The sequence below is a fragment of the Lonchura striata genome, chromosome 15 (assembly GCF_046129695.1).
Source record: "Lonchura striata isolate bLonStr1 chromosome 15, bLonStr1.mat, whole genome shotgun sequence".
NCBI lineage: Eukaryota > Metazoa > Chordata > Aves > Passeriformes > Estrildidae > Lonchura > Lonchura striata.
In genome coordinates this window covers 3404308-3415122 of record NC_134617.1, presented here as the reverse complement: position 1 = coordinate 3415122, position 10815 = coordinate 3404308, and the positions used below count along the sequence as shown (strand labels likewise).

General features: G+C 61.3%; 2 protein-coding genes across 4 annotated transcripts; one reads left to right on the top strand and one right to left on the bottom strand.

Moving 5' to 3' along the window:
• Positions 1-3533: 3533 nt before the first annotated feature.
• On the bottom strand, positions 3534-8323 carry SNCB (synuclein beta). 3 transcript variants are annotated; one of them, XM_031506008.2, is made up of 6 exons: positions 8299-8323; positions 7223-7350; positions 5722-5760; positions 5259-5377; positions 4428-4517; positions 3534-4282 (listed from the first exon to the last, which is right to left on the bottom strand). In XM_031506008.2, the coding sequence occupies exons 2-6, from the start codon at positions 7341-7343 to the stop codon at positions 4250-4252; spliced, it is 402 nt and encodes a 133-aa protein (XP_031361868.1). In that variant the 5' UTR covers positions 7344-7350; positions 8299-8323; the 3' UTR covers positions 3534-4249. The 3 variants fall into 3 exon arrangements, with proteins under 3 accessions (XP_031361868.1, XP_021386368.1, XP_021386369.1); XM_021530693.3 differs by lacking the exon at positions 8299-8323 and adding an exon at positions 7932-8118; XM_021530694.2 differs by lacking the exon at positions 8299-8323 and adding an exon at positions 7511-7605.
• Positions 8324-8538: 215 nt separating this feature from the next.
• EIF4E1B (eukaryotic translation initiation factor 4E family member 1B) lies at positions 8539-10028 on the top strand. The gene is made up of 7 exons (XM_077786733.1): positions 8539-8556; positions 8708-8793; positions 8903-8998; positions 9114-9177; positions 9354-9467; positions 9561-9700; positions 9817-10028. The coding sequence occupies exons 1-7, from the start codon at positions 8539-8541 to the stop codon at positions 9929-9931; spliced, it is 633 nt and encodes a 210-aa protein (XP_077642859.1). The 3' UTR covers positions 9932-10028.
• Positions 10029-10815: the final 787 nt, after the last annotated feature.

Sequence of the window (10815 nt, the reverse complement as noted above, 5' to 3'; positions counted from 1 at the left end):
TACCTCCACAGGGCCTGGGACTGGTGTGCTGGCCCCTGATGTCAGTACCTGGGGAGTGGGAGATGGATATCAAACATCTACACCCGCTCAGTAGGGCACTGGGTAAACTCTGACAGCACCAGTTTGGAGCCTGAGAACTCGGTGGGACCCTGAGAGTACCAGCACGGCATTTTCTCCTCTCCTCCCAGGAAGGACCTTCCCCCTCTTCCCTGCAGACCAGGTCCAGCTCACAACTGCGGTGAGGTGCTTCCCCCTGCTGTAACTCCAGGAGCTCCTGCTCTTAGCCAGGCGCTGCTGCCCTGATCCAGCGCCTGCAGCTGCCCATTCCTGAGGCGGTTGCCAGGGAGGAATAAACTGGAAAACACACAGCTGAAGTGCTGCTGGCACTCTGTTCATCCCTCCAAGCCCTCTCTCCTCCCAGCAGTTCCCTCCCCTGTGGAAGAGGCTCTGAACCAAGGCTGCACCCTGAGCTGCTGCCTGCAGTACCCTCAGGAATGGCCCTGGCTGCGCTGATTCTTTTTCTTTCCACACATCCTTCTGCTCTGCTGATACAGCTGATACAGCAGACAATGAGACAGCTGAAAACCTTGACTACTCTGTGGATAGTTCTGCTGAGTTCTGGGACTCGTTTTGCAGCGTCAGTTTTGCTTTTAGGAGCTGTACCAAGCTGGGTAAGGGCTTCGGGGCAAACAGTGGAAAATCCTCCGTCCCAGTAAGGAAAGTTGATCTCCAGCATGGCCCTGCTCTGTGCTGGTGCTCTGGCAGCCAATTGCACGGGAGTGTGAGGTGCAGGATTGCTCAGATTGTGCCTGGATGCTGCGTGGTGCCCACCAAGGGACTGTTTCTCACTGTATCTGTATTCTATCAGGACTGGCTCTTGGGAACTGAACAGCATGCTGTGCTTGGAACACCACGTCCAGGAGCTCTGGAGGTGATAAAGAACAGCTACACTGGGGTTTCTATTTGTGCTTTCCAGCAGAAGCTCCTGAGAGGGAGCTGTTACCAGCACAGAGGGTCAGGTTAAATGTTTGTCCCCACAGCTTCCCTCTCCCCACACCCCACATCTCTGCTCCGTGTCACTGTAGGGCTTTGGCAAAGTGGGCTGAACACCTGCACAAGTCTGCTGTATCTGTGTGGGGGGCACAGACAGAGCCATTTACAATTCCAGAAGCATCAGCACCATGGCCCTATAAGAATATGAACAGGTGAGTCGAGCCCATTCATCCCAGTCTGTTCTTTAAGGGGTGGTGGTCAGTGCCTGGCTCTGAAATGCCCACAGAGAAGGTGGCTGCCCTTGTGACCTCCAGCTCTGAGGGCTGTGCTTAACACTGTCAGGCTGGGAATAGGACTGTCCTGCACATTCCAGGACCAAGGCACCATAACTGGCTTCCCAAAAACAGATCCCTATGATAGCAGCATCCAGGAGATGTCTCACAACACCCTCATCCCTGCCACTGTTGAGAATCAGCTCAGGAGGGAGAACACACCCCAGAGCAAGCAGATGTACAGACCACTCGTGCCACATGCACCTGACAGACCCTGCAATGGTGTGTGAGTGCAGCAGCACAGCTGAACTTTGGCTTTAGGGATTCAGCAGGCCAGGAAGGTGCCATATCACCACACTGATATCTTGCCTGCTGTGCCAGAGGGATGGAGCATGAGGCGGATGTAGCAGGTTACATAATTTGGGTGAAGGAAAGCCCTAACCCTTCCATTTCCTGGCAAGGAGCAAGAATTGTTGGAATGAGCTTGGCTGGTTCTTCTGCATTCTCAGTCTTCATTGTTTTATTGGATCTTCCCCAAGGGCAGAGGAGATGATGCTCTTGAAGGTACTGGGATGTCAGCATGTTGGCACTGAAAATCATGGGCAGCAGAAAAAAATGAGCAAATTATATTTGGACAAATACCAGCTTCCTCCCACCACTGTGTGTAGGATTGTCCTACACCATGGAACAGTCAGCCAAGGTACCTGAGGGCTCTTTGCCTCACCCATCCTTGTTCCTGGGCTCTTTGCCTTGCTACAGAGACCCTTGGCTGTATTTGAGGGGTTCCCACCCATGGCACCTCATCACAGCTCCTGGCAGGTCAGCACAATGCCTGGGTTCAGCTTCCCACAGTGACTCCATCCATCTCAGATAAAGCCTCATGCTCAGCAGTGCTCCTGGTTGCTGCTGGCTCCCTGTCCCTCTCCTGTTCCCACAGAGCTGTGTACCCCATTTCCAGGCTTGTGCCAGGCTTGTGCCTGGTGCTCACACCTGTGGCACTGCCTACATGGGGACCTCTGCCCTCCTCTTGCTGCCAAACCCTCCTGGCAGCCTCACAGCTCTCCCCTCTCTAGGAAATGACAGCCATGACTTCAAGTCCAGCCTAGGTGTGGACAGGGAGCCCAGAGCAGGTGTGCAGTGTGTGCAGTGAGCTCAGCTGCACCTACAGACACAGCAGCCCAGGGAGCTGCCCTGCTGAGGGTCTCAGTCCTGCTGTGCAGGGGGTGTGCACTGAGGGGACACCCTGCTTCCTAGGAACTGCTGGTTTGAGCAAGTTCTCTCCCTGCTCTCTGGCTTCCAGCTCTGCCAGGCCTGTCTCCCCCCACACTGCCTCTACCACAGCCCCTTTACAGCCTCCCTGGCAGTGGAGCAATCCATGCTGCTGCTGATTTGGGTCTGCTTGCTCATGCATAGCAGAATTGGACAAGGGAAGGAAAAAACATTCTAGGGAAACAGCCAGCCAGCCCCCAAAGAGCTGTCTCGGTCCTTCCAGTATCACACAGTGCGTGCTATGAGCACTGCTGCAACCAGAGCCAGGGTAGGATTTGCTGGCATCAGCAAAGCTGTTGTGTGTCCGTGCTGACTGCTGCAGCTTCACTCCTCGCTGGCAAAGCTGGCGAGGCAGCACAGGTGGGGGGATCTAATCTGATATTCATGGCAGGGACACTCAGCCCAGCCTCTCACCCCAGCTTGTAATGCAGTCAAGGGGCTAAAGGCTAGCTGGGGGCCCAGGCTGGGCTGGTGGTCCCACCCTGGGAGAGCTTAAGACTCAAGGATGGCGCTGTGGGGTGTCCACAGGACCCCCTGCCATGGCAGACATCCCACAGAATGTGTGACACCCACCTGCCCTTCAGGTGGTGACACGGTATCTGAACAAGCTGTGGGTGACAACCACCTCCCCTGCCCCTTGAGGGGAGCAAGGGCATGTAGGGAGGGGGAAAACAGTGCTGGAGCCCAGGGCTGTGTCTACCCTGGCTTGTTGTTCTCAGCCCCACAGGGCGCCCTGCAGAGGCAAAGCCCTGCAGACAGGCAGGCGGTATGGGGACAATGCCTGCACCCCAAGCCTCAGCCAGAGTCTGGCTGGAGTCAGGGCACAGGGCCCTGCTGTGATGCAGCAGCCAGCAGTCCGAAAGGCATCTTGTCCTCGTGAGCAACCAGTCCTGCCCACTCCCACAGCACCAGCCCCATTCCTCTTTCCAAAACTACCCCTGCTAACCAAAGCACGGGGCCAACCCCTCCCCAGGGACCCCACAAGCAGGACCAGGGGGCTACAGACAAGAGTTGGCTTTATTCACGGACACGGGGGCAGCTGTGTCACTGGCAGCTGCCCTCGTATTGCACATCCAGCGACGGGGGAATATCCATGCCACGTCACAACACAGCGTCGGCACTATGGGACCTCGGGGGAGGCGCAGGCACCATCACCACCCAGCAGGCTGGGGAGCGGGCTGGGGCGCCAAGGGTTCACAAAGGCAAAAGACCCGTCCACCCATAGATAGAGAGAGAGAGATATATATAAAAAAAAAAATAGTTCCACGATGACCAGAGCAGAACCACAGGGACACGCGTGCAAGCGGAATGTACAGCGGCCCGCGAGCAGGTAAACATGCTTTGTACACACACAGGCACGCCGGGACACGGCCGGGGTTTATGGCACTGGGAGGGAGACAGAGCCATAAACCCGGGCTTCACACACACGCTCACACACACGCACACCGGCCCCTGCGGGCAGTGCCCGCGGCTCGGGCACGCGCCGGGGCTTGGGGGCTTGGACACAGCGGGTGTTTCTCACTGCTAGACATGGTACGGAGACACGGACACGGTCCCTTGGAACGGAACTGGAGGAAGAACTCGTGAGCGAACGGGGCAGGGGCACCCCTGCTCCTCCCCGGCACACAGGCACCGGCTGGGGCCGGCTGGAGAGGAGCAGGGGGCTACCGGCGGTTCGTTGTGCTGCTGGTGGAAGAGGCAAGGATGGGGGTCCATTATGCCTCTGGCTCGTATTCCTGGTATTCCTCCTGCAGGATGGGGAAGGAAAGAGCCAGTGAGAAAGTCCAGGTGGGGCACAGAGCCCGTCTCTTCCCCAGCCCAACACCAGCTTTGCTCTGGACAGTGCACTGACCAGTGTCACACTGTGTCCACTGTGCCACCGTGTCCCCTCACCTGTGGGGGTTCCTCGTAGTTCTCCCCCTCTGGCTCCAGCAGCGGCTCGACCAGTGGCTCCTCCACAGCTTCCTGGGCCACCTCCTCTGCCTGAGAGTGAACCAGGAGGTCAGTGCCTCACACACACACACACACACACACATACACACACAGCACCACCCTCCCTGCCCCTGCCAGACCAGCAATGCACCCAGGATACAATGGGTGCCACGGAGAGCCAGCGGCACCCTGGGCACACAGCAGCCCACCTGTCTGGGAGGCGGCATGCACAAGTCTGTGGGAGCAGGGGCTGTGTGGGTATGTCCATATACACTCTTCCCAGCCCCATCCTCGGGCAGTGCTGCACCACGTGGGCCTCGACAGGCTCCAGGAGCATCCTGCATCCCTGGCAGGGGAGGGCGGCGCTGGGTAACCCCTCCCCGGGGCTGGCAGGCGGCAAAGGGGGGCAGCCAATCCCCCTGTGCAGCGGCGGCGGCAGTGGCCTCATTTCTTCAGCTGATGCTATTTTGGGCTAAGCTGGAAGCCAGCAGCTCATGGGAGGGCGAGCTGGAAGCCGCTGCCCCTCCCACAGCTGTCAGGTCACCTCGCCGCCGCTGGAGCACCACGCGTGGGCCCGGGCCCAGGCCGCCATGCCGGGCCCCGAGCGCGCACACGTCCGCAGACGCCGCGCCCGCCCTGGGCCGCGATGCCCGCCTGCCCTGGGCACGAGGAGACCACCTGGGCACCCTGGCGGTCTCTGCTTTGGGACCGGGGAACAGCCAGAGGGCTCCTTGCCAAGCCTGGGGATGTGCCAGCCTCCCCACGGGCATGGCGGTGCCTGGGGACGCTCACCTTCAGGTCTGCAGGGAACTCCTCCTTCTTCACCAGCCCGGTGGCCGCCGCAATGTTGCCGGCGCCGGAGAACGCAGCTTCGCCCAGCTGGGACGCCTGCTCCTTCGCTTTCTCAGCCACTGCAAGAGCCGGGGGTGCCCATCAGTGCCCCCCATGCCAAAAAGGGTGCCCAGCTGTGGCTTCACGCCCTGCACCACCCACGGGGGAGCTGGCGGGGAGATGCTGGGCAGGATCAGGCTCTTCTCACTTCCTTGCCCTGGTGGGGAGGGGAGGGGGCCACGGCACTGCTCTGCAGCTGGGCAAGGAGTGTGAGCAGCCGCCGCAAATCCTTGTTTGCCGGCCCTGTTATATAAGAGGCTTTAGCAGAGTGACATCAGCCCCTCAATTAGCCTCTGATCTCGTTAGTGTGGCCACATTCTCAGGGACAGAGCAGGACCCCGGCAGGATGACAGGGGGGCCGTACCTGAGGTTACGCCTTGCACCACACCTTGGGTTTTGCTCCCTGGGGGTAGAAAGAGACAGAGATCGGGTTAGAGGGACTGACAGCTGGGCTCCAAGACGTGCCATGCCCAGCACCCCGGCAGGGCTCTGAGCCAGGACAGCAGCCTGTCCACACCCCATGCCAGGGCACCTGGGGGGCTGAGCACTTGCCTGGCTCCCCTCAAGGCTCCTGTTGTCCCTGCAGGAGCCAGAACTGGGGCAGCACAGGGCCACTGCCACGTGCCAGGCAGGGCAGAGACCCCAGGGCCCAGCACTGTGTCTGGACACAGCCAGGCAGGGCGAATGTGAGCCGTGCTGCTGAGAAAAACCTTCCATAGGATCCAAACCTAGAGCTGGTTCCAACAGAGTATGGGAAGCCCCACAGCTGGAGTGCCCACAGCTGGGTGCTGCTGCTGGCTGTGCTGACCCTGCCAGGCTCTCTCAAGCAGAGTGACACCACCCAGGATACCTCACAGAATGGGAGTGGGGGGTCTAGGATGGAAGGAAAGGTAGGGGATGGGCAGCTCCTGTAGGATGGGGCCTCAGGCTGTTCCTTGAGCTGCTGGACCCCAGTCCAGCAAATACCCACTAGCGAGGATGGGGGCTCAGGACGGGCACCCACCACTGCCCAGGGGAACAGTTCTGGGGCCTCAGCTCTCCCACAGAGCTTGTGCCTTCTGGAGCAGAACAGAGCCCCAGCCCTGCGCCCTCCTCCCTCCCACCGCAAGCGGGGTTGGCCTCGGCTCCCTCCCTGAGCATTCCAGCACCACAGCCAGGCACTCAGACTGCCCAGGAACTGCTCCTCCTGCCAGCCATGTCTTCTAGGACTTGGCTCCGAACAGATCCCGCCCTCAAGGGGCAGCACGGAGGGACCCCTCAGTCACCAGCCCGGTGCAGAGGAGATGCCGCTGTGGGATGAGCTCCAGGGCACCTCTCCAAGGGGGACAAACGCGGTGCACACCCCCCTGCCCCAAGAGAGGCACATCCCGACACAGAGGTCACCACCTCCATCACGGTCCCTCTGCTTTCCTGCCCCAAAGCATCCCGGGCACAGAGCTGAGAGACCCTCAGGCTCAGACGGGGAGCTGCAAGGGGTACAGCCGCCGAGGGTTCCATCCCCTCAGCCTGGGGACCAGTCCCCGACTCTCCTGCCTGCAGAGCCCACTCTCCTGCCCTGCAGATTCCCGGTGGGCAGCGAGGCACTGCGGGCACCGAGCCTCTGCCCCGGAGCACTCCGCCGCAGGGTGGTCGTGGCGGGGAAGGAGCAGGGGAGAGGGGGAGCGGGGCAGGTGGGGACGGCAGGGGGACGGCAGGGGGATGGGCAGGAGGACGCAAGGGCAAACGCAGGAGCAGGCAAGGGCAAGCAGAGAGGGCCGGCAGGGGCAGGCAGGGACGGGCAGAGATTAGCCGGGGGTGGGGAGGAAGGGGGCAGGCAGGGGCTGGAAGGGGCTGGCAGGGGGCAGGCAGGGCAAGCCGGTCCTTACCCACATAGAGGACCCCTTCCTTGGTCTTCTCCGCAGCCTCGGCCACCCCCTGCTTGGTCTTCTCAGCTGCGGCGACCACCCCCTCCTTGGCCTTGGACAAGCCCTTCATAAACACCTCCATGGCGGCTCTGCGGGGAGAGGCCGCAAGGCTTCACCCCGCCCCGGTCCCGCGCATCCCTTCCCCGCGCATCCCGGCCCCGCGCATCCCTTCCCCGCGCATCCCGGTCCCGCGCATCCCGGCCCCGCGCATCCCTTCCCCGCGCATCCCGGTCCCGCCGCCCGCCCGACCTGGCTCGCTGTCGGCGGGGACGGGCGGGCCGGGCCGGGCCGGGCCGGGCTGCGGCGGGGCGGGCTCAGTGCGGCTGTGCCGGGGCCGCGCTGCGCCGCGCTGCGCCGTGATGCGCGGGGGGGACCGCGCCGCGCCGGGCTGCGCCGGGCTGAGCCGGGCTGAGCCGCGCTCGGCCGTGCCGAGCCGTGCCGAGCCGTGCCCCGCCGCCCCGCGCCGCCCCGCGCCGCTCCGCACCGCCCCGCAGCGCCCCGCACGGCAGCGGCGCTCCCGGCCCTTCGCCGCCCCAGCCCCGCAGGCTCCTTCCCCGCACTGCGCGGCACCCCGGGACTGTCGTTCTTCCCATCCCCATCACTCATCGTGATCCCACCCCATGCTGTCCCCATGCTATTCTTTCCTGACCCCCATCGCATCCTCTCCTACCCTCTCCTGGTCACATCTCCTCCCGTTCCTTTTCCCATCTTGTCCCGATCCCACTGCTTTCCGTCTACAGGCTGCGTTTACCCCATTCCATTCTTATTGCCATCCAACTCCCTCCACATTCTACCCTGTCTCTATGCCATTCCCATCCTCTCCTCGTCATGTCCTCTTCCCACCTCATCCCACCCCATTCCCATCCCACCACATCCAATTCCGAACCCATCCCCTCCCCATCACATCCTGTCCTGACTCCAAACTCCCCATCCCATCCTATCCCTACCTTCCAACCTGATGCTATCCCACCCTCTCTGGGTGCCGTCCTGCCCCGCTCGTACCACATCAAGGTCCCCACACACGGTGCCAAACTTACACAGTTCTACTCCCTCATCCTGATCCCATCCCACTCTGAGCCCCTGCCCTCATCCCTCGGCTCCCTGCCCTAGAGAGGGACCCCCCATCTCTCTGCTCCCCAGGAAGGGCAGGACTGACGCCGTCTCCCCAGGATACCGCCCTCCCACCCCAGCAGCTGCAGCTGGGAAAGCTCCTCATCCCACCTGCCTGTGGGTACTTAAGAGCCAGAGGGTGCCCGGGAGGGTGTCTGCTGCTGGGGATGGCTACAGGGGAGCAGGTCGGTGCTCGCCCTGTGGGCTGGGGAGGCTGTAGAGCACAGAGAGCCCTGCCAGCCCTCGGGGTGCCAGTGTGGGAGGTACTGGGGGGCTGCAGGCTCCCTGCTGGGCTGGTCATGGGGCTCTTCGGGGCTGTCCCACTTTCCCCTGCAGAGGCAGCAGGAGCGACGCCGGCAGAGGGCTCGGCAGCAAGAGCTGCTCCCAGCAGAGATCCTGGGCAAGCACCCCCTGCAGAACAGGTATGGGAGGCCTGGCCGTGGACAGCTTCTCTCAGCGCTGGGATGGGTGTGGGGGGGCTGGAGGGGGACTCTGGCATTGTTGAAGACCCCATTTCCCCTCTGTCCCCAGATGGGCACTCTGGTTTTTCAAAAATGACAAGAGTAAGATGTGGCAGGCAAACCTGCGCCTCGTCACCAAATTCAGCACTGTGGAGGACTTCTGGGCGTGAGTGTGCATTGGGTGGGCACACCCACTGTGTCCCTTCTGGAGACACTCTGGTGGGGGGGTCTGAGCCTGAGGCACCTATTCTCACCTGCTTCTGCACCTCCATCTAACACAGGCTGTACAGTCACATCCAGCTTGCCAGCAAGCTCACAGCTGGCTGTGACTACTCCCTCTTCAAGGTACGACACCCCATCCTCAGAATCCCCCCAGCACCCAGCGTTATGGGGGTGCTGGTAAGGCTGTCAGGATGCCCTGGCCATAAGGTGGGAGGGGAAATCTGGCTGGGTGTTCACAGCTCCCCAGGCCAGCTCTGGCCAGTGCTTGGTGCCCGTGAGTGTCCCTTGCCTGCCCCTAGGATGGCATTGAGCCCATGTGGGAGGACAGCCAGAACAAGCGTGGCGGGCGCTGGCTCATCACCCTGGCCAAGCAGCAGAGGCACACCGAGCTGGACCGGTTCTGGCTGGACACAGTGAGTGCTGCCCCTCTCGGGGGTCCTGCCTGTGGTGTCCCCCCTGCCCCAGGGCTGAGCCCCAGCTGGGGACTCCCCTTCTCCTCCCAACAGCTGCTGTGCCTCATTGGGGAGATGTTTGATGAGTACAGTGATGAGGTGTGCGGGGCTGTCATCAACATCCGCACCAAGGGGGACAAGATTGCCATCTGGACCCGGGAGGCGGAGAACCAGGAAGGGGTCACCCACATTGGGTAATGCAGCTTCGGGGGAGACTGCACAGGGGAATAAGGGCTGCCCCTGCTTGGGGGAATAGGCCCAATGGCAGAAGTGGTGCTGCCCTGTTCATGCATCCCCTTCTCTCCTCCAGGCGTGTCTACAAGGAGCACCTGGGGCTGTCACAGAAGGTGGCCATTGGGTACCAGGCTCATGCGGATACGGCCACCAAGAGCAGCTCCCTTGCCAAGACCAAGTTTGTGGTGTGACTGTGGGGAGAGTGAGGTCCCCTATGAGTCCCCATGTTCTGTCTCACAATAAATTTCTGCACCTGAGCATGATCTGTGTCTCCAGGGCTTTTGGCAACCTGGGGTGGCTCCTGTTTATTGGGGACATTTCCTGGCCCTTCCATTCTGGTTGAGTGGGGCCAGGAGCACAGAGCTGGCATCACAATGGGCTTGGGACACTGTATGTGTCCCCTCACTTCCCCTAGAGCCTGGGACCAGTGCCCCTCTCCCTGAGGCTGTGGGGGTGTTTTCTGTGTTTTGGGGGGTCCTGGATAGCTCCCAGAAGAATGCAGTTCTATCCTCCCTGCCCAAGGCATGGGCATAGCTCACTGCCCTGAAAACCTGGGCATGGGAGGAACTACTGAGGCCCAGCTCATCTGGGTCAGCTCAGCCTGGGGAGCTGGTCTACTTTTCTCCTAAGTCCCTGCACATCTGTGGGACATGGGTCTGCCTTCTGGAAAATCAGTTTCCCAGCTGAGGGCTGGCAGTGTCCCTGCAGGATGGGTGTTGGGCTGCAGCACAGCATGGTCCCATGCTGCATCCTCTCCCACAGACACTTGCAGCATAGGTGCTCTGAAGCTCGTTTTCTTGGTGCCACACCTGCAGGCTCACAACCTCAGTCTTTTGAGCCCTAGGACTTTGCTGGCTCCTTTCCATGGCTCATGTCTTCTGCTGTCCTTTCTGGTGGTCCTGGCCTCCCATACTCTCTTCCAGCCCCACCCCACACTCTGTCCTTTAATCTCTTATTTGTGTGTTTGATTGTTGTATCTGTGCTTCCCTGCCAGTCAGATTCCAGAGGTGGAGCTGTCTGCTCCCCCCCTGACAGCAGCAGCTGCAGTTCTGCCCTCGCTGCAGCTCTCATCCAG

What these genes read in the sequence shown, in the direction of transcription:
- SNCB (XM_021530693.3), bottom strand. Translation starts at nt 7,969, where the DNA reads ATGGGAAAAGGAACGGGAGGAGATGTGACCAGGAGAGG. An exon ending in GGTGCAAGGCGTAACCTCAG is followed by an intron (nt 5,378 to 5,721) that starts GTACGGCCCCCC and finishes CGGCTCTTGCAG; the next exon opens with TGGCTGAGAAAGCGAAGGAG. An exon ending in ACTACGAGGAACCCCCACAG is followed by an intron (nt 4,283 to 4,427) that starts GTGAGGGGACAC and finishes CCCATCCTGCAG; the next exon opens with GAGGAATACCAGGAATACGA.
- EIF4E1B (XM_077786733.1), top strand. An exon ending in ACTGTGGAGGACTTCTGGGC is followed by an intron (nt 8,999 to 9,113) that starts GTGAGTGTGCAT and finishes CATCTAACACAG; the next exon opens with GCTGTACAGTCACATCCAGC. An exon ending in GTGACTACTCCCTCTTCAAG is followed by an intron (nt 9,178 to 9,353) that starts GTACGACACCCC and finishes GCCTGCCCCTAG; the next exon opens with GATGGCATTGAGCCCATGTG.